Source organism: Leucoraja erinacea, chromosome 7 (assembly GCF_028641065.1).
Source record: "Leucoraja erinacea ecotype New England chromosome 7, Leri_hhj_1, whole genome shotgun sequence".
Classification (NCBI taxonomy): domain Eukaryota; kingdom Metazoa; phylum Chordata; class Chondrichthyes; order Rajiformes; family Rajidae; genus Leucoraja; species Leucoraja erinaceus.
In genome coordinates, this window is record NC_073383.1 from 46,748,425 (window position 1) to 46,772,828 (window position 24,404).

Below are 24,404 nucleotides of genomic sequence, written 5' to 3' on the forward strand. Positions count from 1 at the left end.
TATAGTACAATTTGCCTGGATACCACTCAAAGTTTTTCAGTGTATCTCCCAAATCATGTCAATAATGACCCAATACCATTAGCCTCTAGAATTGACCCATTCCCCAGTACCCATCTTCCCCAGTACCAATCAGTAAATATGAGACATGCTCTTAGCTGTCATCAAGTGCCCTGTCTACATCTGTGGGCCTAAACAATGGAGTGGAATCACAATCAAGCCCGACAATTTCCTCCTCTGAAGTCTAAACTATTTTTCAGCATGGGTAATTGGGTAATTCATTGCTGAATCACGCACTTCTGACTGCAGACCAAGGCACTACCACAACTAAAGTAAAAAGGTTTAAACACTTTTAAAACATATTAGCAATGAAGGGTCTCGATCTCACAACTGAAATGGCAGATATATATTCATTTGAAACATTTTTGCAGTAAGTTTATTGATAAATCATGGTGAAAATTCATACAGGGTACTTGTGATATGTACTGGTTTCATGATAACGATACCGAACGATGATGCAATATCCAATACCATTTTGAAGGAGAGGTCAGTGATGATTTGCTGGGATTCTGCAAGCATGAACTTCCTGTGGATGCTGAGCGTCAGAAAGTTATTCTGACTGGGGCTTCAGTTGCTTGTATACAGCCACACTTTATCAGCACTGTTCCTAGCTAGGAGTCATGTCCCCTGACTAGATATTCTATTAACTAAGCTAGAAATGGTAAGAGGTGCACAGAAGCTAACTGTATCACTCAGGTTCCTGACATAGCTTTATAACTCGAAGCACAAGGGATCACATTCTGAAGGCAGGCTCTCTGGTGACAGGACTTGGTCTCACCATAAGACCATCAAAGTCCTTAACATTAAACCAGCTGTGCACCTCAGTCGAACATTATTTAAAACTATCGTGATCACCATAATCTCATGTTATTTATCATTGCTTTTCCACTCCTGCTCCAGAACAGGCAACTGTTTCCCAACTTAATGAGAAATACTAAACACAAGTTGAGAGTTATATTAAAAATAAATCAGAAAAACCTCCAAACAGATTTAAAGAGGTCTCGCTGCACAAATCCTGCTGGTGATGAGACGCTATTCGTTTATGGTTAGCTTCATATTTTTGGAGTGAAGCGCCAAGGTTTGGGAGCTGAAACTGGAGTTCGGATGTGCTTCACTGCTGTGCTTAGAGTGAATCCCAACAGCTCCAGCCACATCCTACGAACAAAATGCCCTCTCTATTAGCACTCACTTCCTCAGGCAGGCCTGCTTGAGGTAGGCCTAGCTTCTTTTGTTGACTGTGATCCAAGCCTCCTCCTTCGGTGTCGTTACAAGGTCATATTTCATCTCCACCACCTGGCCTTCCACGGGGTGCAAGCTCAGCTTCTTGATCAGTGTGCTCAGCATTATAGTAGCCACAGTGTAAGCGAACCTATCAGGAAGGAAGGCACACACACGCTGTCACCGGGACCACTGAGAGGTGCAGGTGGTTACAGTAACCTTGCATAGCCACAGGGTTGAGTTGCTGCTTATATTACTGTCTAGAACCCCTCTCAAATAGAACAAGTGCTTTGCTGTTCCCTGATTTTCATTGAGTCATACCTTTGGCGAATGAACAGTACCCTTAAGAATTGCATTAGAAGCATACCACAGGAGGCATCAAAACTGGGGCACTGAATGCCACAGTGTTGGTATCATATTTATAGCCAGTCAAAGACCATTCACCCTGACTGACACGATCCTGTACACGAGGCTCATCTCACTCCCTTTAATCATTGCTTTTTATTTATTTTTCCTTTCTGTGTTTGTCCAGCTTCTTTCCTTTCCACTGGGTGTGGTGTGTGTTTGATTGAAAAAAACCCAATTCATTTGTACCAAAAAAAAGTGTTCAGTACTTCCTTCAATATTTTTACTACATTTGGAAGATACCATTAAGTAATTAAATAATGTGTTGCAGAACTCTAGAAAGGAGCATAGAAGACAGAAGCCATGCAATGATATTCTCTTCCAGGGCATGGGTTCCACGGGCATTGCTCCACCTCCCGGTACATCACCCAAAGGAAGACACTTCATAGGGAGGCCGAATGCAACAGGCCATTTGACTACAAAGGGAGCACCTGGCTCAAATCATTCCCTGTCTGAATTTTGGCAGCAACTGGTTTCCAGTTTAAATTGACAAACTCCTCAGGAAATGAGGCATCCCTGTAAATTTAGAATAGCTGTACTCTTCTTGGTGGATACAGAAGATTTGCTAATTTGTAGAGAGGGGGACTTTCCCCAGTGTCATGGCCCATATTTGGTCCTCTATTAACAACAGTAATTAAAAACAAACAATCTGATCATTACTGTTTGGGAGAACCTGCAGTGCACAATTGGCTGGCATTTTTCCTGCAATACAACAGTGATCACACACTTTGGTTGTAAAAGGCTTTGGTGCAATCGGAATGGCCCCTTTTTAAATACTGATGCTTTTTGGAATATATGCAATGAGAGATATTTGTTATATATAAGTTGTAAAAACAGTCTGGCCTCAAAAGACAAAGGAAGAATTGTGTTCAACTTCTCCAGTCAGAGACACTAAACTGCTACTAATCAAGGAGTATTGGAGAAGAATAAATATTTCAACTTGATCCAGACAAACAGAGCCCCTTACTGCTTTACCTGAGCTCTGGGCATTCTAGGCTTCCAGAAAATCCCAATAATGTAAACTGTTTCCTGGCAGCTTCATCATTGAACCTTTCAGGATCAAACCTACAGAAAATTGGGATAGAAGTCACAATTAGAGCCGATTTGTCTGAATAATGCACAGATTTTTGCTGGCCAACACTACAGCAAAGTTCTAGTGTTATTTGAAGATGAAGATTTACAAAAACAAATGTACAGTCATGCATATATTCACTGGGAATCATCACAGCAACACTTGATCTTAAAGTTTACATTCCAGTTTTTAAACTTGTCAATTATCCTACCTGTTCCCATTGCTGTTCAAATTCCCTCATCATTCTTCGAGTCACTCTTTGAAAATCACCATGTATTTGACAATCTGCCCTAATAGCTCCTTAAGCAGCTCCCCATTGATATGATTTGTTCAATAATGTTCTTGTGAAGTGTTGGAATGCATTTGTTCTGTTGAGTATGCACAAGCTGAATCTACTGTTGTTATTCATTATGCTACTTAAACACTAAATGTCAATAAATTGAGGGCTTGGAACAGATTCCAGGAATAAACCAATTATTACACCTGGCTAATTGGAGGACATCCATTAACCCCATTCTTAACTCTACCCTCAGACCAACTTCCAGCTCATAAAATAACTTGACTCCAATTTTTACAATGGAGCATTTTGTTGTTTCGTATCTATCTGATTAATCTTAAGGGACATTGTAGGAGTGTTCCACTGCACTCAACCCTATGTTGTACTCTACAAGGATGGTAAAGAGCTCTGCACCACATCCAAACCACCTATTCCTGGCATCTGACTGATGGGTCAGAGTACACCAGCAATGTTTCTGACCTGGGATTGGTACTTACCGACTTCGAAAACTTTTAATCCCCAATGCTGACATGTGTCACTTTATTCAGGACAAAAATTCACAGAACAGGCACAATCAAACACAAGTTTGTAGATACCTGTATGGTAAATCCCACGAAGCTTCATCTTGAAGCACTACTCCAAGGGCATAAATAACCAGAGCCTGAGGAAGAGAAGGATGTAGGAATGTGAATGACACAGAGGAGGTAGGGGTGGTGCAGTGATTTGCATAAAGTTATGTATCTGAAACAAGTCTTGGTATGAGTGAGTCTGAAGTTCTCGACACAAAAAGTCACCCATTCCTTCTCACCAGAGATGCTGCCTGTCCCGCTGAGTTACTTCAGCTTTTTGTGCCTATCTTTGGTATGAGTTAATGAGGGTGGAAGTATGCTCTAAACAACCAGTGGGTACTTCAGCATGCACTCATTGCAGAGGGTGAAAGCCAAGTGGAGCTGCTGAGGGCCCATCACTCTTGCCTTACCTCTTTTGGGATGAGGTGTTTGTTGATGTTCCCTTCCAGCTCCTGAAGGCGTGCTGCAACTGGGGTCAACTTTGCTGCTCGGACCGTCTCATTTAGAACCTGTTGACAGTACCTGTACCAGAGGACAAAGCTGGTTATAACCCTAGCAAGCACACTTGTGTTTCTGATGCACAGAAACCAATTGCAGGTTGAAACTTTCTGATATGGCATGCTGTGTTCCGGCAACTCCCAAGAACCAGCATGTTTTGAATCTGTAGCTCATATCAGAACAAATTAATTAATTCTAACTGAGCTGTAACAAAGATGTAAAATTAACCAAGATCTGTACTAATCGGAAGCTAATGAGCCTACCAGTGCAACCTTTGTAATTGGGGCTGACAGCACTTCCACATTATAGAAACCTTGGCTTATGGACACTACTTGTAACCCTTACATTACTTGGGGAATGTCTATATTTAAAAAGAACAATTCTCTTGCTAAGAGGAAGATGATCAGGGAGCAGTTTCAGTGATCCCAAGGCTGCCGGGCTTGAGAATTTCAACTTGGATAAATAGCAATGAAGTAATCTTCTTCTTCTTGCGTATGGCGTGCACAGCCTAAAGTTGTAGGACAACTTGTTCTATTTGATCTTATTTGATTGTGCACGCCGGGTTGATTGCATTCGTCGAAACAGGGCGGACCACGTGAAGGTTGCAATCTTCCACCCCAATGAAGTAATAATGGTCTTCTCTTCTGTACGCTGGAAAAGATAGCCCTTTAATCATTTTTTCAAAATAGTGCCAAGGGATATTTTATATCCACCTGAGTGAGCAACTCTGACAGTTGAGCACTGCCTCGATGCTGCCTGGAGTGTCGGCCTGGATTATGGTTGCACGAACTACACTTGAGAAGAGAATTGACTAGGAATTTTGCTCCATGTCACTATTGACTCCTGAGGTTAAGGATAATGGAATCATTCATGGCTTCTGTGCCTGATCCAGTAAATGACCCACACTCCAGGTCACTGGCGAATGGCCCTTGGGTTAGAGATTAGAAAATGATAGAATTGTGGTTATGGTATCAGAAGAGCATTTGAGTTAATGATCTGGAGGTGCAAATTCGGTAATTTAAATTTGTTTAAAATGTGAAATTAAAGAACCAGTGAATAAACTCGTGATTATCTAGAAGATCTGTTGTGTTTACCCAGTCAGCTCAATATACTATACATAGAAATTAGGTGCAGGAGTAGGCCATTCGGCCCTTCGAGCCTGCACCGACGGCCCTTCGAGCCTACGACCTACTTACCTAAGAAAACAGAAATTATGCACCGACCTGCGCCAAAGCACAGAACCAAACATCATTGTGAATGGTCAAAGGCTTTTAGTAGTGGACAAACTTACATACCTTGTAATTTACACACTCTCTCAAGATCAACATTGAGGAAGACCTGAACAACAAGGTTAAAAAAGTAGCTCTGCTTTTAGAAGACTGAGAAGTGTAGGGACAAAGGGGAATCGGCCTATAGAACAACCTGAAGGTGTGGTCTGCTGTTGTTATACCCACCTGTGTTTGTGAGACATGGGTAATCTGCAGCAGACATGCCAGACAGTTTAAACATTCCCACAAGGCGTTGGCGGCGCGACTCACCAGTTGCAGCGGCCCCTACAGCCTGTCTGTCTTTTTTTTATTTTTGTCTAGTTAAATGTAGTGTTGGTGTTTTTTTAATACTAGTTTTAAATGTGTATATGTGGGGGGGGCGGGGGGAGGGGGAAACCGTTTAAAATCTCTTCCCTGTTCGGGAGACCCGACCTTTTCCCTGTCGGTCTCCGTTGTCATTGGGGCCTAGCACCGTGGAGCGGCCTCCAGCCTGAACGACCCGGGGGCTCGGGAGACTGCGGAGCTGCGGACTACTCACCATCGTGGGGCTGGCCGGCCTCGGAGCGTGGGGAGCGGTGGTGACTCGCTGCTGCAACGCGACTCCTGGGGCTCGGAGGCTCCAGCAACGCAGCCGCAGGTCCGGTGGACTGGGACATCGGGAGCTCGCGGGTCCGGATGGAGAGACCGCTTCCCGGAGCTCCCGCAACGCGACTTCTCCAGCTCGTGTCGCGAGGTTGGAACGACCCGGAGCGGGGACGTACATCGCCCGGCACGGCTTCATGGCCGTGGGACATTCCAGCGCCTGCCGGGGGCTCCAACTTTGTGACATTTAGACCGGGAGCGGGGCCGTAAATCGCCCGGCACGGCCTAAAATGGCCGTGGGACTTATCATCGCCCACCTGGGGCTTGGATATCGGGAGAGACATGGAGAACAGGGGAGAGAAAAGACTTTGCCTTCCATCATGGATGGATGTTTGTGTGAATTAAATTGTGTGTATGTCTAGGAAATTGTCTTTGTTTGTATGGCTGTGGAAACAGAATTTCGTTTGAGCCTCACTGGGGCTCAAATGACAATAAATTGTATTGTATTGTATTGTAAGACCTGCTGTGCAGAATACTTCACATCAAGTGGCAAGAAAAGATTCTTGAGACAGATTCTATCCCAGATAAATCTTGCAGCATCTACATATTACTAGAAGAACCACAGATCTGGTGGGCAAGAAATACAAGAAGAATATCTGACGACGATATACCAAAGCAGCTACTTTATGGAGAGCTGCACTGGAGCAAACAATCACGTGGTGGACAGAAAAAGGGATTCAAAGGCCCCCTCAGAACATCCCAGAAAAGTTTCAACATTGACACTGGGAACAACAAGCATTAGATCGACTTGTTCAATGTATCCGCATAAAAAGTGGTGCATGTTCATATGAGGAATCTAGAATGGAGGAGGCAAAGAGGAAAATGGAATCTCAAAAATCAAGCGGCACTGATGCTGCAGCATCCCTGCACCTCTGTGTGGAAGGAACCTTGTCTGGATTAGTCTAATCAGCCATCTTCATACATATTTCAACATTATAGATGCAACGTCATGGTCTTACTTGACAACGAGTGACAAACAACAAAAACAACTGGCACGTGCAGAGAAATACAAGCAGCTCTAAGTGGAACTGCTGGCCTTTTCGAACAAAATCCCACCGATATGTATGTTGCAGTCAGAAACTACTGCCTTTTGCCTTTTCAATGGAGATACATCACCTGAAAAGGGGCTTGAATGCAAATATTGCAACACACCTTAGTTTCTGCAACTTGTCGAAACTGAGTGGGCTGTTTCCCAGAACCTGGTTAACTTCTTGATATAGCTTCTCCTGCACTGATTTGGATGTGGCTAAAAAGTACGTGGCCCAAATACACACTGTAGAAGAGAAACAGGGTAAAATATCATAATTAGACAGTGAATATCTACACTGCATTTGGCCATGAAAAAAATAACCATGTAACAAGGAAGAAAGAGAGACCTTCTGGAGAGCACTGGACAGAGAGGATACACAAAATGCTCAAAGATGAAAAGGTAGATTAGCAGGCCAGAGACTGTGGAGAGCATAAAGTTGAAAGGAAGAGGAGCTTGGATGAAAGGTAGAGGAAATAACAAGGAAGAATTTGAGAAAACGATGTTGGTGACGAAAAATAATATAAAAGGGGTAGTGTACAGGAATGCTGCAGAAAGAATAGAAATGTTTGGGAGTGGAGGTAAAAGGTAACATGGAGAATCAAACTAACAGATGGGAGAATGAAATCTGCTCTTCTTCATGAGTTTGCTAGGATTATAAAATAATCCGCAACAATTGATTTTCTCAAATTCTATTGAATAATCTTGGAAGGTAATTAATAAGGGCAAGAAGTCATGTGAATAAAGCCTAATCTTGAGCAAAGCAGGACTACTTGTAGACACTAGTAGACACTAGTGTGAAGTACCTGCTATACTTAAGATAAAGATTGTCATTGATTGGGAGATAAAATACACTTCTATATGTAATCATTGTGACATTAGACTGCAGTGGAAAAAACTTGGAATGGTTTTTATACAAATAGAAAGATGCAATTTTTATTTTGCAGAATGACACCCATGATCAGGCATGTGTCTTTCCATTCTATTTAGATGTGGAGGTACTCACAATTTGCTGTAATCACTGATCCAGCCAATGAGAAGATCATACTGTCCTCCAAAACCTGGGGAAACAAGCAGAGTTGTCACCACCACCCTCGTACAGACATGCCATTTGAGGCTTACTGAAGGATTAACATGGCCAGTGACCTCATGGGCGGAAATCCTGGCGGGGGGCTGTCCCCTCCCATATTTTGAAACCTGGGCAGTACAGCCAGTCCCAGGTCGGCTTGCCTGCCCCGGGATTGGCTGTAGCGCCCAGGTCAGCTTGCCTGCCACGCACTGCTGTAGCGCCGAGGTCGGCTCGCTGGCCCCAGGTCTGGCAGTAGCGCCCAGGTCAGCTTGCCTGCCTCGAGACTGCTGTAGTGCCCAGGTCAGCTCGTTTGCCCTAGGTCGGCTGGCAGGTCTGGCTCTAGCGCCCAGGTCAGCTCGCTTTCCCCAGGAATGGCTGTAGCGCCCAGGTCGCCTGCATACCCCAGGTCGCCTGCATGCCCCGGGACTGGCTGCAGTTCCCAAGTCACAAAAACTAATTAAAAACAAATTTGCCTGCGGGCCAGATGATTTCGGGTTACAGACCGGATCTGGCCCATGGGCCGTAGGTTGCCAACCCCTGTCCTAGATGTCAGGCCTCACTGTGTCCCCCCCATGCTTTAAAAGCGATTTCCGCCCATGTGTTGCAACAGAATATTCGCACAGAGGGAAGGATGGCCTTGTAGAATGGGAAACATGTACAGCTGGAACAAACTTCTATGGTGATAGCTTCCAAGTGACTGCAGGAGGATAGCAGGTGCTGAAGAAAACAAAACGGGAGCCAGTGACAAATCCTCCCTCCATTGTGATGGCAGAGGTCCTACCCATCAACTTGTCCTGTGAAGACATTATTTCTCAACCTTCGCCATATCACCAACACAAAATAACAAGATAAAAAGGATAGGAAATATCCACACAACAGCAGGACATGGATCTGGAAAACTGATGATTCATATCTGACAGGGCTTCATGCACTGATGAGACACGGTTTATCTGTGGTTCCCCCAGACTGTGGAGGACGGGGGTCTGTGGTTGTGATCCTCCTGCACAGTGACGGAAAATTGATTTGTCTCTCCCTTGTGCATTAGCTTTAAATAACCATCATTTCTACAATGGATAAATGTCCAAAGGCTTTCTCCAGAGCGATTAACAAAAAAGTAATGTTTCCAAACGTTTGGTTAAGGATTTCAGCTTCATGAAGCATTACCAATGGGGAGGTTCAGGAAGTGAATTCTAGAGCTTACACAAGCACCAAGAATTGGAAGAATGCAGGAATTTGAGAACTCTGCCCCGCAACCCGAGACCCCGCCCCATTCTGCTGTGCAACTACCCAGAGCCTGTACCTGTTTCTCACTCAGGTCACTCTGCAGTAAGGAGTCCATAAACACTTGACAGCTGATGCTTTTCCCCTTTCTCTCCTTCGCCACTTTCTTCAGTGTAGCTTCCATTTCCTCGAGAGCTAGACAACAGAGATTATCAACAATAAGGTACACCAATGATCAAAAACAATAAACAAAGGTGAATATACATCTCAGTTACCCATAAGTTTGTTCTGCATTCAGTAAGATCATGGCTGATTGTGGCCATACTAAAAGTGTTTAGTATGCTGTATTTCTTTCAGTGACAATATACTTTCCAAGGAGTAACACCCAGAATCCAAATGTGATCGAACCACAGCTATATGTGGCAATAGTATTAATCCTCACCACTTGTCCTCCAGATATGAAGGCCTGCATACTATTAGCCTTTGGGATTATTTTCTACACCATGTACATAAATCCTTAAACCTTCACTGTTTCCAGATTTTCACATTGATAGAACACAATTCCATTTGTCAGTCCAAAGGTAATAACCACACATCTGCCTAAACAGTTGCTACCTTATAGAAACATAGAAAGTAGGTGCAGGAGTAGGCCATTCGGCCCTTCGAGCCTGCACCGCCATGCAATATGATCATGGCTGATCATCCAACTCAGTATCCTGTACCTGCCTTCTCTCCATACCCCCTGATCCCTTTAGCCACAACGACCACATCTAACTCCCTCTTAAATATAGCCAATGAACTGGCCTCAACTACCTTCTGTGGCAGAGAATTCCACAGATTCACCACTCTCTATGTGAAAAATGATTTTCTCATCTCATAATAAATAGAATTCTGAAGTCTAAATGCTAAACTGAATTGTGGAAGTCACCAGCCCTGCAATGTGAATCTGATTCTGCCGCACTTGATCTGCTTGCACCATATTTCTGCTGCTATATAATTAATTCACCTAGAAATGACAAGAGGTCCTAACAGATCTGAAATGCTGCATTCAAATTATCATGAGGTTTGCTTCACAATTATGTTACTCTAATTCAGCATTCTAAATTCAAACAACTTAGTGTTGAAACACCATCCAGCTCTTTTGAAGATGATTTTAAATCTAAGGCCACTGCAAAAATGGAGACTCATTTTACTTCTTTTTTTTTTCAGTCAAAAAGAACATACTATTTTCCAAACAGTGAAGAGTTGGGAACAGCGGCATTAACAGCGAGATTAAAACAGCGGCATGGGATGGGTACAGAAAATATTCCCCAAGGTTCAGATCGCTGGACTCAATGCACAGCACAAAGAAAAGCACCAACAGATTGACTAAACTGCGTTCCTTCCGCTTGCCAAGAGTGAGGGCAAGGTTGATGTGTTTAAAATGCAAATTGAATGTGACAAAGGTTTTTCAGCTGTACACAGAATTTAAGCACAAAAGAACATGCTTACAGATTAAATACAATATGAAAGATTACAAGTACAGGGTAGTAGCATTACAGCTTGTCGAAGGAGTGACAGACACTAATAGGTTTCAAGGAGGAACCAGACCATCTTTTTTCAACACAATGGATTCAAATTTTAATAAACACAAAGGATTCAGAGTTATTAGAAGTGATACCAGAAATACTGTGGACACGACTAGATAGATTGACAAATCTTAGATCAGCTAATTAAAAAAAAAAAAATCTGCTATTTTTGTTCACTGTTCCAACGTGATTGAATTTCAAACTGCCTTGTCAGACCAAGGGAACCATTCAATCAATTTTTATATCTGAGTTGTGAAGGATCATTGTTGTGCCAATTCTCTCCTGTCCTGAAGATGATTGAGGAAGGATGCACAGGGAATATTATTTTGTCTTACTACGTAGCAATCTCTTTGTGCTGTAGCAACCCCTGGCTACATTTGTCTTGAGAGTACGTATACAATGGCATGGGGAGAATGAGCTTTACTCTTCGCCCACAGGCAGAAATGCTCATGTACAGCAGTAGTTAGTAATCAGGATGGGTATCCCCAAATGTTTACCCCTGTCTTGATCCCAGATGCAGATGAAAATGTAATGATAACTGGTGAGGCCTTATCAGAACATCAAATTCATCACAAGCTCAGAGTCAAAGCTGTAATTGGGATCTCTGGGTTAGATTTACTTCGACTTTGTTCCTCCCACACTGTTGAGTGCATTGGGCTGCAAGCTTTCGCCATTCTGTTCGGTTATGTGCAACATCTTCCACCAGCGATAAGTTTGCGTCACAGGTTTCCAAACCCTTCAGGAATGTTCGCCTCCATGTGAGTTTTGGTCAGCCTCTTTTCCTCAGGTTGCCATGTCATTGCTATCTTAGGTGCACGTTCTGCTGACATTCTGAGTGAGTACATGTCCTGCAAATTTCATCCTGCGGACCTCCATTTCCTGGCTGAGAGGCTTTGTTGCAGTTTCCCGGTAGATCTCCTTGTTTCTGATGTGGTCTCTGTAGCTACAGATCTACAGAGTGGGTTAGGTTACAGCCATGATGTACGGGGACTTTCATCAAAACTCACAACCACAAATCAAAATTACCTGCTTCATAATGTTCCTTCCTGGGGGAGCTTTTATCAAGAGATCCATCCAAAAATCCTTTCCCAATCTCAGACCAAACCTGAAATCAAACATGGGATAGTGATACGCCTCTCGACCACCAGAATCCATGGTACATCTCTCCGAATGTCATGATTCATGGCACGCCTGAAAGATCTAATAGTCAAATCTAATACAGTTTACAAAATGGAGTCGTTCTTCTTCCAATACAAAAGCATGGTCTAGTAGAACAAAAGAATGGCTCGGTGCCAAGTCTGAATGACTTTGCAAATTACATGGAACACAATATGAAGGACAGGTTGTCTTTTTAATATAGGCATTAAGATGGAAGCCTGCATAATAACATGTGCTTCTTTCAAGGCCATAAAGAAGCCAAGATTGAAAAAATAGCTGATATAATGAATAACTTGTTATTGGACGAGCTTGATTTGGACCCAGCTTTTCATGTATTCTGAAAGGCTAAAGAATCTTTCAGTCATGCCATATTCAGACTTGGTAGGAGTGTTTTACCGATAAGAAAAATGTATAATTGCACTAACTTTCCTTGGTTCTGCGAGTGGAGCATGAGAAGCACTGAGCAACATTTGTGCTCTTTGTGGATCTCGCCTCTCACATTTGACAAATCGATTAAATATTGGCTTTGTTTACCTTAAACCAGTTTGTTGTCTGCTTTTAAGAAATGAACTTTGACACGCCTTTCAGAAAGCTAGGATCCATAGCAAACCTCTCGGAGCACCAGGAGTGCTGACAGAAATTCCTGGAATTTGTAGGATGCACAACAAATACCAGAACCTCTGGCACCTGTTCCAGACAGCAGGGCAGGCTGCATGCATCCCTGAAAGCATTGAGTGTTGGAGCGCATCCCAGAAAATAAGGATTAAAGGCTGGCAATCTGGAATAGCAGAGATAGGAGCAAACATCCTTGAATAACACCTGCACAACTGAATTAGTGGCACACCTCCCAGAGTTCCAGGAATGCTGGCATGACTCCCAGAGTACACGGGGTAGTTGCATATATTCAACAGGATCAGAGGTAAAGGTACTTATTTCATAGATGTGGTAACATGATTAATTTGATGAATTAGCATCCAGAGGCATTAATCACGAACATGAGAGATGATTTCAAAACCCATCGCAGGGAATTTAAATTCAGGGAAATAACTAACCAGGAAGTAATAAAAGTCGTCACAATAATGGTAACAAGTGACTACCAGTTGGTTATAAAATCCCGTCTGGTTCACTCATGTCCTGCCATCCCTACACAGACTGATTTACACACAACTCCAGACCCACCATTATGGCTGGAACTTTTCCAAAGACATGGTCTGAAGAAGGGCCCCCAACCCAAAATGTTTCCCTTCATTTTCTCCAGAGATGTTGCCCGACCCTCTGAGTTACTCCAGAACTTAGTGTCTTTTTTTGTAAACCAGCACCTGCAGTTCCTTGTTTCCAACAATCTGGTTGACTTTTAACAGTTTCCTCAGTTCCGTGGCAGGTGCAAAGGGAAAATAAAAGGCAACCTCGCCAGCAGAATCCACAATGCAAATAAATTAAAAAGCTGGTGGTTGTGCGCGACATAACGTCCGCAGCAAGCATCACGCAGCGTTCCCACAGTGTGCTAGTAATTGCAATCTTTTGTCTTAGCTTCTTGGAAGCACAAGCATTCCTGCTATTTCCCTGAACCAATGCAGTAATGCGACTGATAAATTTGTCTTCATTAAACACGTAGCTCATTCCAACTGCAGTAGATTCATTGCCTATTTAGATCAATAGCAATGAGGGAAGAGTTTCTTCTGCCACTATGATCCCATTTTGTTTCTATTTTTTTGAGACAATGATCAGAAGCAATGTTGAAAATATTATACTTTCCCAACACAACTGAGTGTTGCTCTGCATTCCACCCAGGTACACTCACCAAATCATGGCCCTTCTGGAAGCAGATTACTTCTTGGTCATTTTCGAAGCGGTTACCCATTGCTGTCTGCGTGACAGACTTCATGGCAAAGCCCAACAAGTGCTGGCATAGAGGGACATGCTGAGATTCAGGATGCATTAGCCACTTTGAAACCAGCTCTTCAGCTAGCTGTTGGAATTGAGAAATGAAGAGGAGTTAAATCAGCTGACAGACTCAAACAACACAGAAACTGGCGCCACCTTGTCCATGCTTACTGTCGTGCCATGTACGCTAATTTAATTTGCCTGCAACAGGCACTATCCCTCTGTGCCTTTCCTTTCCAAGTACCTATCCAAATGTTTTACATATTGTAATCGTAACTGCCTCTACCACCTCCTTTGACAATTCATTCCAGATAACCACCAATGTGGAAAAACATACCCCTCGGATTTCCTCTAAATTCCTCCTCTCTCACCTGTGCCCTCTTGTTCTCAACTCCCTTGCTTGATAAAGTTCTCTATGGTCACTTTTGAATGAACCCAACCCACACAATCTCTCCTTCGAATTACATCCCTCCATTCCATCTTACCCTGGATACCAAAATAGATAACATAAAACAGGCATTAACTATCTGAAAATAAATAATAAACATTGTCAATGTTCCTTGCAGCTTAGCTGTTCCACAGCCAGCCATTTGAGATTTTTCAATCAGGATGTACAGGGAGGGATATTCTATTACAATTAATTGTCATGTCAAAGATCCACCGGGACCCGTCATATTAGCAACTGGTTATCAGTAGAGCAGGGATGATATTCACCTCCAGAAAAAAAAGTAGGAAGTATTGGCCGGGTGTCCATAGTGGGGGTTCAGGGGTTAAATTGTAAATGATTCCCAAGCTTTCTGCTGATAGTTTACATAACAGAAGCTTAGAATTTTTCTTACACATAACCAGTAAAATAACCCCCAAAAGATAAATATTTAATGAAATAAATGACCATACAGCTAAAAAAATCTTTACAAAAAAAGGTTACCTGAAATGTCTCTTTGCCTAGCACGGTGAGCAAACAGCACAAAAAAGGTGATTTTGGCTGCAGTCATCTTCTGCTTCAGTAAGTCAAGCTGGTCGGTGATTGGCCGCAACTCCCCTCGGAGACTGCGTCTGATTGGCCGCTGAGTGACCGGCGCATTATGTGATTGGACACAACGCCCTTGGAGACAGCAGCTGATTGAACGGGAGGAGACCGATTTCTTGATTTACGGGAATTTTAAGGGCAGCTGGTCGGTGATTGGACGCAACCACCTTAGAGACAGCGGTTGATTGGCCATCAAATAATCGGGCACAAAAAATTGACAAATAGGAAAAAAAAAAATTCAAAATTCCAATTTAAATCGGAAGAATATCATGCCTGCTAGAGTAAAACCAACAATCTGATATGGTTATTAGTTCTATTAATACCTCAACACATTCACTATTCAGTTAAAAAAAACTTGGATTTGACCCTGGTGAGGGAGGAGAGGACATGGGAACCAGGGCCCTGCAGATGGAAAGATCCCAGGAAACAGAACCTGGTAAGTCATGCGCCAAACCATCGAGATTTCTGAATAGTTGGAGGGCGATTATCAGAATTTTACCCTACCTCGGCTGACTCAATCAAAAACAACTTGAGGGCGATATATAAGAGAGAGCAAGAGAGAGAAATAAAATAAAACGGAGTGGTGGGGGGGGGGGTTTAAAGGCCAAACTTCAATTTACTCCTTGTTCAGCAAATTACTGATGACGCCTGCTATAATTCAATAGTGATGAATGGGTGCATGACTGTCAATTGCACAGTATTAACACTCCCCAATCATTAATCTCACTGGCCCTATTCATTTGCCATCCTGGAGAGAATGAAATACAATTTGACAGGAGTTTAATGGCTTGTTCAGATTCTGACACAATCTTATGGTTTCTCAGCTCTCCATTCAATCTTGGGTATGGAGTTTAGGACTTCCCAAAGTGATGCGACCAGCACAGTAAAATTTGCTGCCACACCCAATTACATGCTTCTCTGCTCACTCGCATTCACTTGCCGAATACCTCTCAGACACCAGTTTAACATCAATTCCTCCACACTCTTGCTGGTAAGAATCTTACCTTGCACACGCAGACACGCATGCACATACATACTTTAGTGCGCACGCACACAGACTTGCCATTGTAAGATTCAAACTCTCTCAGCAGACAGAACAAGGGGGCAGCAGTTGTGATCATTGATATAAGAGGCATATTAAATAATAAATATGTCATTATCTGAAAAAAAGGGTGTAACAAAAATGTAAAATGAGCTAAACCATGGAAAAGAGTCATCATGGAAGAACAAGGTAAAAATTGTTAAGAAAAGGAGAAATAGAATTAGAAATGTTGTTTATATTGAGAAAGGAAATAGCAAAAACTTTTATGAATACCTGGTATGCCAACAGCTTTGTGAAGTGAGAAAACTGTATAGAACAGCCAAAGGACCTGACTGGTAATACTTAAAAACTTTACCACTTAACAACGCATCTTAAAAAATATATTTATTCAACTACAAAATTAAATATTTCAACAAAGCAAATTTAAGTTGTATTGAAGAGGTAAAGCTAGATTCACAAGGGGATGGTTTGAATAGTCTTGAATCCAGTTACCTTCACAATACGAGTGAAGTTGTTCTGGATTGCTTTATTCACGGCAGCCTCGTAAACTTTCTTCCTTGCATGAGTCTCAGCAGCATTGCCTCCAAATCCAGCCTGGTATCCCAGCAATGATTTCAGCATTGTCTCTAATGGATCAGCTAAATAAAAGCAGAAAGACAATTAAACAATGACGTGGACAATTCTACTTTCCCTACTGCTTGAAGATTGGTGTCATATTGAATCACAAGTGAGTGAACAGTTAAACGAAGGAGCGGGAGATATAAAAATCAGCCGTTAGTGTCCAGTGGTGCACAAAGGTAAGACAGACACCAGCAGAGCAGCCGTGTTGGGAGTGGCTATTTGTCAAGGGGAAGTGTTGTTGGAGGGTTTTTGCTGAGGCTTTGGCTCATGATGTTTCAGCGAAAGAGGCTGAGCAGAAGGCAATGGCAGGATAAGGTATAATCTGATGTTTTTGTCATTCTTCCTTGGTCTTAGTTCAGTAGATGTGGCAGTTAGGGCACAGTTATGCTCTTCCTGCAATATGTAAGAAGTCAGGGGAACGTCCATTGTCTTCCAGGACAACACTGACAAGAGGTGCATGCAGCTGCAGTCTCTGACTGACCAAGTGTGGGAACTGGAGCTGCAGCTAGATGGTCTAAGGATTGTCCAGGTCACACCTACGGTGTAGGCAGGAAGTAAATGGGTGAACATCAGGGAGGGTAAAGGGAGCAGGCAGGGAGTTCAAGAATCCCCCGTGGCCATTCCCCTCACATACTCAGTTGGATACTATTGGGGAGATGACTATTCAGAGGAGAGTAGCAGCAGCAGCTAGGTCTGTGGCCCCAGGCCTGGGTCTGAGACACAGCAGGGTAGGGTGAAGTCAGACAGGGCTACAGCAATAAAAGACACATTAGTTAGGGGGACACATTGACACAAATGGAATAGGAAGGAAAAGGGATGAGGTCCTATGGAATGAATATGTAAGGCAAAAAGGTTAAAAATTCATCTTCGTATTCCTCCTGATGTTAATGTGAATATGCAGGGATGGGGGTGCTTTGGGAATGGAAAGTAACTGTTGAGACTTGGCTTCACTGGTGGTGACATCACAGGGTGGAGACCCAATTCCTGGAAATGATGCGAGTCATTTGTCGCCACCAAGTCTGGACCCCTGAAGAGGTTTCTGTTTTGTTTCTCTGTGCTGACAACTGTTATGTATCTGTGACTGGGCAAAAGGGTTGCCTCCCACTGTATTTTCCCGCCATTGGTTTCCACCAATGTATATCTGTATAAATAGGAGATCGATTCGTTGGCGCGTGTCTTCTCTTTCTGTTCTGTCTGCGCGAGGCTGCTGAGGGCTCGAGTGAGTGGATCGGAAATTGGCCCCGCATTGAATAAAGGGTTTGGACTACAGTATTCAAATCAGTGTTTTACTGGCCCAGACTGGGAGGGGGTAAAATAACCGGAATCAACATTACATGCCAGTGAGGGTAAAAATAGGAAGATAGACTTTAGACATTCTGGCCTTCTTCATTCAGGGAACCCAGTAGACAAGTTGTGATGTTGTATTACAGTTGTACTAGACGTTAGTAGAGCTGCATTTGGAGTATTGTGTTCAGTTTTGGGCACCATGCTATCGGAAAGATGCCTTTGAGCTGAAAAGAGCGTAGAAAAGACTCAAGGTCCTAAGAATGAGTTTGGGCAGGCTAGGACTTCATTCCTTGGGGTGCAGGGGACTGTCTTTTTCTCAGGGTTGCAGAATCAAGAACTAGAGGGTGAGAGGCGGAAGATTTAAAATAAACCCGAGGGGCATTTTTTTTACAGTGGATAGTTGGTATATGGAATGAACTGCCAGAGGAAGTAGTTTAGGCATTTGCAATAACAAGTTAAAAGACGTGGACAGGTTTAGAGAGATAGGAGGAGATGCGGGCAAATGGGATTACCTTAGATGGGAAAGCTTGAATGGCATGAACGAGTTGGACCGAAGGGCCTATTTCCATGCTCTATGTTCCCAAGATGACTCGAGTTTTAACCTGCACTGTTTTAACAGCCAACTTTGTGTCATAGGTGGGCCATCGGAATTGGCCTCAGTATCTATCCAAACAGATGAACAGTAACATGAACAGTACTTACAGGTTCGGTTTGGATTGATGTGTTCTTCCAAGAAGTCCAAGGAACCCAAACTGATCACCAGCCGACGCCCAAACCAGAAGGATGCAATGGATCCATACTTTTCATGAAGATTAACTAGGAATTGATGAAGACTGCCAGTGCTTACAATATCTGGAAGATTTCCATCCCTGAGGAGTCAGAATAAATAGTTGTGTTCAGATAAATTAGGAATAAATGGGAGCTGCAAGGCAAGGAAACAGAGAGCCGAGCTTTGGAATAGGGCAGCGGGAAATGTTCAGATAAAGTCAACCCAAATTACCTCACAGCAATGTTTTGAATGGAAGAGGAATTATCACCAGTCACAATATTTATTTTATGTGCAAGTTTTCAGAAGACGATTTCTGTTCTGGTGAGTCTATTATGTTTAAACTGGCTGCCATAGACCCAACATCACAACAATATCTTCAAAATTACAAATCGTTGTGAAGCAGTTTGGAAAATTCTGAAATAATCAGATGCATTTGGAGCTTTTGAAGGTCAAATGCTTTTAAATATATATAATGGAATCCTGGACTATTACAACTTATATTTTGTCTCAAAGCAGGCTTTTCTCCAGTAGATCGATACAGAAAGACAAGCCCAGACTTCCCCCAGGTTGCTGTGTATTCAGCCAATGACTAATGTGCTCAAAGGGACTCTGTATTGAACAAGCCCAGGCTTGCCCCAGGTTGCGGTGTATTGAGACAATGACTGATGTCTTTGAAATGCGTCTACCAATTGATGAGAGTGGAAGCCCAGATTAATCCCAGTGAGGGGTATTGACAATGTCCGATGCCTTTGATGCAACTGCCTTGTACCAAATGATAGGATGCCTTTGATGCGACTGATGATTGACAAGAGACAAACTTAGACGCATCCTGTAGTAATGTGTATTTACTGTACCTCTGACCATGACTAATGTCTTTTGAATGTGCTTAGGTGACAAAAGAACAGTATAAAATACCATGTAATTCTGTGTTCAGGGAAGTGGAGAGAAGACAGCAAGTAGGTATGTTGCAAAACCTACTTGAATCGTGGCTGAGCATCTGCCCTACCCCGTGTGCGCGATTTTGGCGCTGTTTAGAGGGGGCGGGTTTAAAACGTGATTTTTACTAGGCTGTTCCAATCGAAAATGTTCAGCCTAGTAAATCATTAACGGAAAATCGCTGAAAGACCCCGTCGCAAAAGGTTTATTAGTTTTTATGGCCTTGTATAATATTTATAGTAGTTTTTAAAAATCACTCTCTCACTCCGCAACCTCTCGCAGCCCCAGGGTTTTATAAAGCAAACAATTAAAGGTATGTACCTTATTTTTACTTTAAATGGGGCTTGTGTATAACCCTGTATATAAAGTTTTCTATAGCGAGTAGTTCATTTTGGGCTCTTTATATCCCGCAGTATTTTTCTGGGCACTTGAGGGCACAAATCCAGCGCAATGTGAATTTGAAGCAGAGAGTGGGGATAAATGGTTCATACTCGGGATGGCAACCGGTAACTAGCGGGGTTCCGCAAGGGTCGGTGCTGGGACCCCAGTTGTTCACAATTTATATAAATGATTTGGAGGAGGGAACCAAGTGTAATATATCAAAATTTGCGGACGATACAAAAATGGGAGCAAAAGTAGGGGATGAGGAGGATAGGAAGAGTCTGCAAAAGGATATAGATAAGCTAGGTGAGTGGGCAACAACTTGGCAGATGAAATTTAATACTAATAAATGTGAAGTCAAAAGTTATTTTCTAAATGAAGAGGAGCTGCGTTGTAATGCAACGCAAAGGGATCTAGGGGTATTAGTACATGAATCACTGAAAGTTAGTATGCAGGTGCAGCAAGCAATCAGGAAGGCCAATGGAGTTTTGGCCTTTATTGCTAGGGGGATTGAGTATAAAAACACGGAGGTCTTGCTGCAGCTGTACACAGTATTAGTGAGACCACATTTGGAATACTGTGTACAGTTCTGGGGTCCATACTTAAGAAAGGATGTACTAGCCCTGGAGGCAGTGCAGCGAAGGTTTATAAGATTAATTCCTGCAATGAGGGGATTGACATATGAGGAAAGGTTAAGTAGGCTGGAACTCTACTCTTTGGAGTTTAGAAGAATGAGAGGCGATCTCATTGAAACATATAAGATCGTGAGGGGCCTTGATCGGGTGGATGCACCGAGGATGTTCCCAATGATCGGGGAAACTAGAACTAGGGGACATAGTTGCAGAATAAGGGGGGGCTCTTTTAAAACTGAGATGAGGAAGAACTTCTTCACCCAGAGGGTGGTTAATTTATGGAATTCACTGCCCCAGGGAGCAGTGGAAGCAGAAACTTTAAATATATTTAAGACTAAAATAGATGTTTTTTTAGCTGCCAAGGGGATAAGGGGCTACGGGGAGAGGGCAGGGATATGGACCTAGGTATGGTTAGTATAGTAAGACCTGAGTGATCTCCTGGACAAGTGTCGATCGCCTAGATTGGGGTCGGAGAGGAATTTCCCGGTTTTTTTTCCCGAATTGGACCTGGGTTTTTATCCGGTTTTTTGCCTCCCCCAGGAGATCACGAGGTTCTTGGGGTGGAGAGGGGTGATAGCGGTATAAAGGGGAGGGTAGTGTCTTGTGTTCTGTGTCTTGTGTCTACTGTTTGTGGGTAAGTGTGTCTGTTTAGTGTTCAGCCATGAGCGAATGGCGGTGCGGGCTCGATGGACCTGGTGGTCTGCTCTCGCACCTACTTTCTATGTTTCTATGTTTCTATGTGAACGTTCTAAACCAGCGCGTTCACAGGAACCCACTAGAAAGCCGATTTAAATTGACTTTAATTTACAGCAAATGAACACTAAATTCCTTCCATTTGGCCTATGAATTGATGTAAATGAGATTTAAAAATCATGTTTTATTGTGAATTATTTGTGAATATTATTTGGACACTTAGGCTATTTAAAAATGTTAATCATTTATTAAGAAATGGATAGATGTTTAAATCTAGTAATTGAAGTTTGAAATTAGCTACAATTGGGTAACTAACTAATTATATGCTTTAATTTCAGGTCATCCAAGTAAGATTATTTTATATTTGTTTCAGAATGCTTCAATCTATGATAACTGAAAATTTCATTCAGTTCTCTTAATTTTTAAGAAGGTTATGGGCTTTTGACTGTCCACGATCACAGCTTTTTTGTTATGTCCATAGAAAATCAATAGGGAACAAGATGCTAATTTCCGAGTATGAAAATGGCCATAACATTTTTATAACTTGAGATATGAAAGTGAATTAGGTGTCAAATTAAACATATTGTTATGCTTTATCTGATGGGATAAATTGCAGACTTGATTTTTTAAATCTCAAAATTTTGTAACATTGCTACAGCAAGTGTCCGTGTTGGACACTTGGCTGGGGTTATCCTTGCCACCTCCATTAGTAATGTTTGGAATTGGTCTACCAAACCGTATTGTGAGTTGCCTGTTTATTAAGAAGTGAACCTGTTTGTTTAATTATGTTAACCCTTTTCACTTTGCATTTTGTTTGTTTAAAAAAAGTGGATGCAAGGACAACAGACTACAAACAGCAATGTCACACTAAACCAATACCTGCAATGCTTTTAGTAACCAAGATCAGTTTGAAATGTATATTTCGTATGTGCTTGTCCTCCACTCATTGTATTTTCTATCTAGCTTTGATGGGAGAAGTTGATCAGTATCTCCAATTTTAGCATTTGAAGAGTCTTTCCTGAGTAATTTTAACATTTGTCATGAGCCCCAACTTACATCCTCAACTCAGGGGCAGCTGAGTGCAACTTTGTCAATAAGGAACGTTTTAATCTATAGTCACATGAAAAGTGTAATCAATTAGGACCAGAGATTTGTTGAAGATCATTGAAAAATGCACAAGCAAACTAAATATATAAACGATAATAAAGGGAAGTGTTCTGATGAAGTGAGGTGGTGAATCTGTGGAATACATTGCGCTGAAGGCCTCTCAATTAAAATCTGTCCAAGCAGTCTGAATCCAACTGCTAGTTCCTCCAATAGTTTTATTTTTGCTACAGATTCCAGCAGTCTTTTGTATCTCCATGCCCACAGCATGCTGCTTTCAGTAAGTAGCATACATGTGGTCTTGTGTTGTGGCTTCACTTTGGGTTCTGCTCCTGACACATTCTCTCATCCTTATTATTGAACATGGATTGGTCTTCTCCATGATGGCAATAATAGAGTAAGAAATATGCCTTACCATGCACTTAGTTATTAATATTAATTTTAATTATAGAGATGGAGTCATGGACAGATTATGGAAACAAACCCTTTAGCCCAATGAGTCTGCACGGACTATCAGCCTCCCTTTTATACTAATGCAACCCAATTTTAATTCTCCCTGCATTCCTTCCAACTCCCCCCAGATTCTACCAATCACCTACACGCTAGGGACATTGTTTAGGGGCCAATTAACCTACAAATCTATATGTCTTTGGGTCGTGGGAAGAACTGAAACACCCGGAAGAAACACTCCATTTTAGGGAGATTATGCAAACTCCACACTGACAGCATTGGAGGTCAGGACTGTACCCGAGTCTCAGGCACTGAGAAGCAGCAGCTCAACTAACTGCACCAATGTGCCGTGCGATGTGTTAGAACATTTTACATCCACAAAGATGGCCACTGCAAGGCTGGTTCTCCCGCTATTAACCAGCCTCTCTGGCAGCTGTGCCTTTCAGGCAGTTCCATTATTCAGCTACTTGTGGTGACAGACATTGAACTGCCCCATCTGTGGTAGACAGTGTGTGCTTATCACTCACAATGCTGCTTCGCATTATGGATAAGTACTAATACATACACCATAACAGACAGCGAGTGATTTCCATGTTTGAGATCTCACCAAGAGACTTTCTGTGCTCTGAATTCAAAGTTGAGGACAGTCAGGGCCACATTCACAAGGCAGTGATGGAGATGCCCGATGGAATAATAAGTTATTGCTTGACTGAACTGTAGGACAGCTGAGATGCAAAATCCCAGATATTAGTGAAGTGACTGTGCATGGAAGACATAATGTGCATCTACTACCTGTAGTAGGTTAATTGTTTCCTGTAAATTGTCTTTGGTGTTTATGGGCGAAGAGGAGAGCGTCTGATGGGCATGTGTTGCACATGTTGCAGGCAAATTAATGGGATTGCCTCGAGAGCAAGCATGGACATGATGGGCTGAATTGTCTGCCATGTCATAAAGAGATATGAAACAATTCTCATTGTTTTCTTGAGCTCTTGCACTGCTCAAAATAGGTGCCAAATGTATTTCATTACAAGCAATGACAGTACAAAACTACTTAATTGGTTTGAAAGAATATCTTCTCATCCAGCGAAGAGAAACATTTTTATTTTTAACAAAATTTCCAGCCTGCAGTGACTTACTTCTCCTCTGTAGGTGTCATCCCTGGAATGCCAGATGCTTGCCTGGATGCCTATTGATAAAACACAGGATAAATATTGAGATTAAATCAACTGAAGATAAATTATGCAAAACAAACTTTCCTAACTCTCTCACTACCAGTCAAATGATAGAATGGAAAGTTAGGGAATGTATTCCTACATCATTCCTTCCAAAGTAATGAAGTACAAAGTACTGAGCATGTTCAACCGTCCCGACGAGAGGGCCTGTATATCTGGTCGTCCGTAGCGGCGACTGTGGAGGGTTTATGGCCCCGACCACGGGTGAACAAGGAGGAGGACTGACTGAACTTTGTGCCTTCCACCGCAGTGAAGAATGCTGTGGTGGACATTTGTGTTAACTCTTATTTTGTA

At 42.5% G+C, this 24,404-nt stretch overlaps 1 protein-coding gene across 1 annotated transcript in view; it reads right to left on the reverse strand.

Annotated features, from left to right (window-relative positions):
* Positions 1 to 410: 410 nt before the first annotated feature.
* The window catches only part of LOC129698963 (cytochrome P450 20A1), a 34,065-nt gene continuing 10,071 nt past the window's right edge, over positions 411 to 24,404 (reverse strand). Inside the window, exons 2-13 of the mRNA XM_055638494.1 lie at positions 24,015 to 24,064; positions 18,616 to 18,782; positions 16,498 to 16,643; positions 13,851 to 14,018; positions 11,918 to 11,996; positions 9,403 to 9,518; positions 8,040 to 8,094; positions 7,159 to 7,279; positions 4,009 to 4,120; positions 3,626 to 3,690; positions 2,656 to 2,745; positions 411 to 1,426 (exon numbers count right to left, since the gene is read on the reverse strand). Of these exons, the coding sequence (XP_055494469.1) occupies positions 1,276 to 1,426; positions 2,656 to 2,745; positions 3,626 to 3,690; positions 4,009 to 4,120; positions 7,159 to 7,279; positions 8,040 to 8,094; positions 9,403 to 9,518; positions 11,918 to 11,996; positions 13,851 to 14,018; positions 16,498 to 16,643; positions 18,616 to 18,782; positions 24,015 to 24,064 (1,320 nt within the window). The 3' untranslated portion in view covers positions 411 to 1,275. The remainder of the gene's footprint in view (positions 1,427 to 2,655; positions 2,746 to 3,625; positions 3,691 to 4,008; positions 4,121 to 7,158; positions 7,280 to 8,039; positions 8,095 to 9,402; positions 9,519 to 11,917; positions 11,997 to 13,850; positions 14,019 to 16,497; positions 16,644 to 18,615; positions 18,783 to 24,014; positions 24,065 to 24,404) is intronic.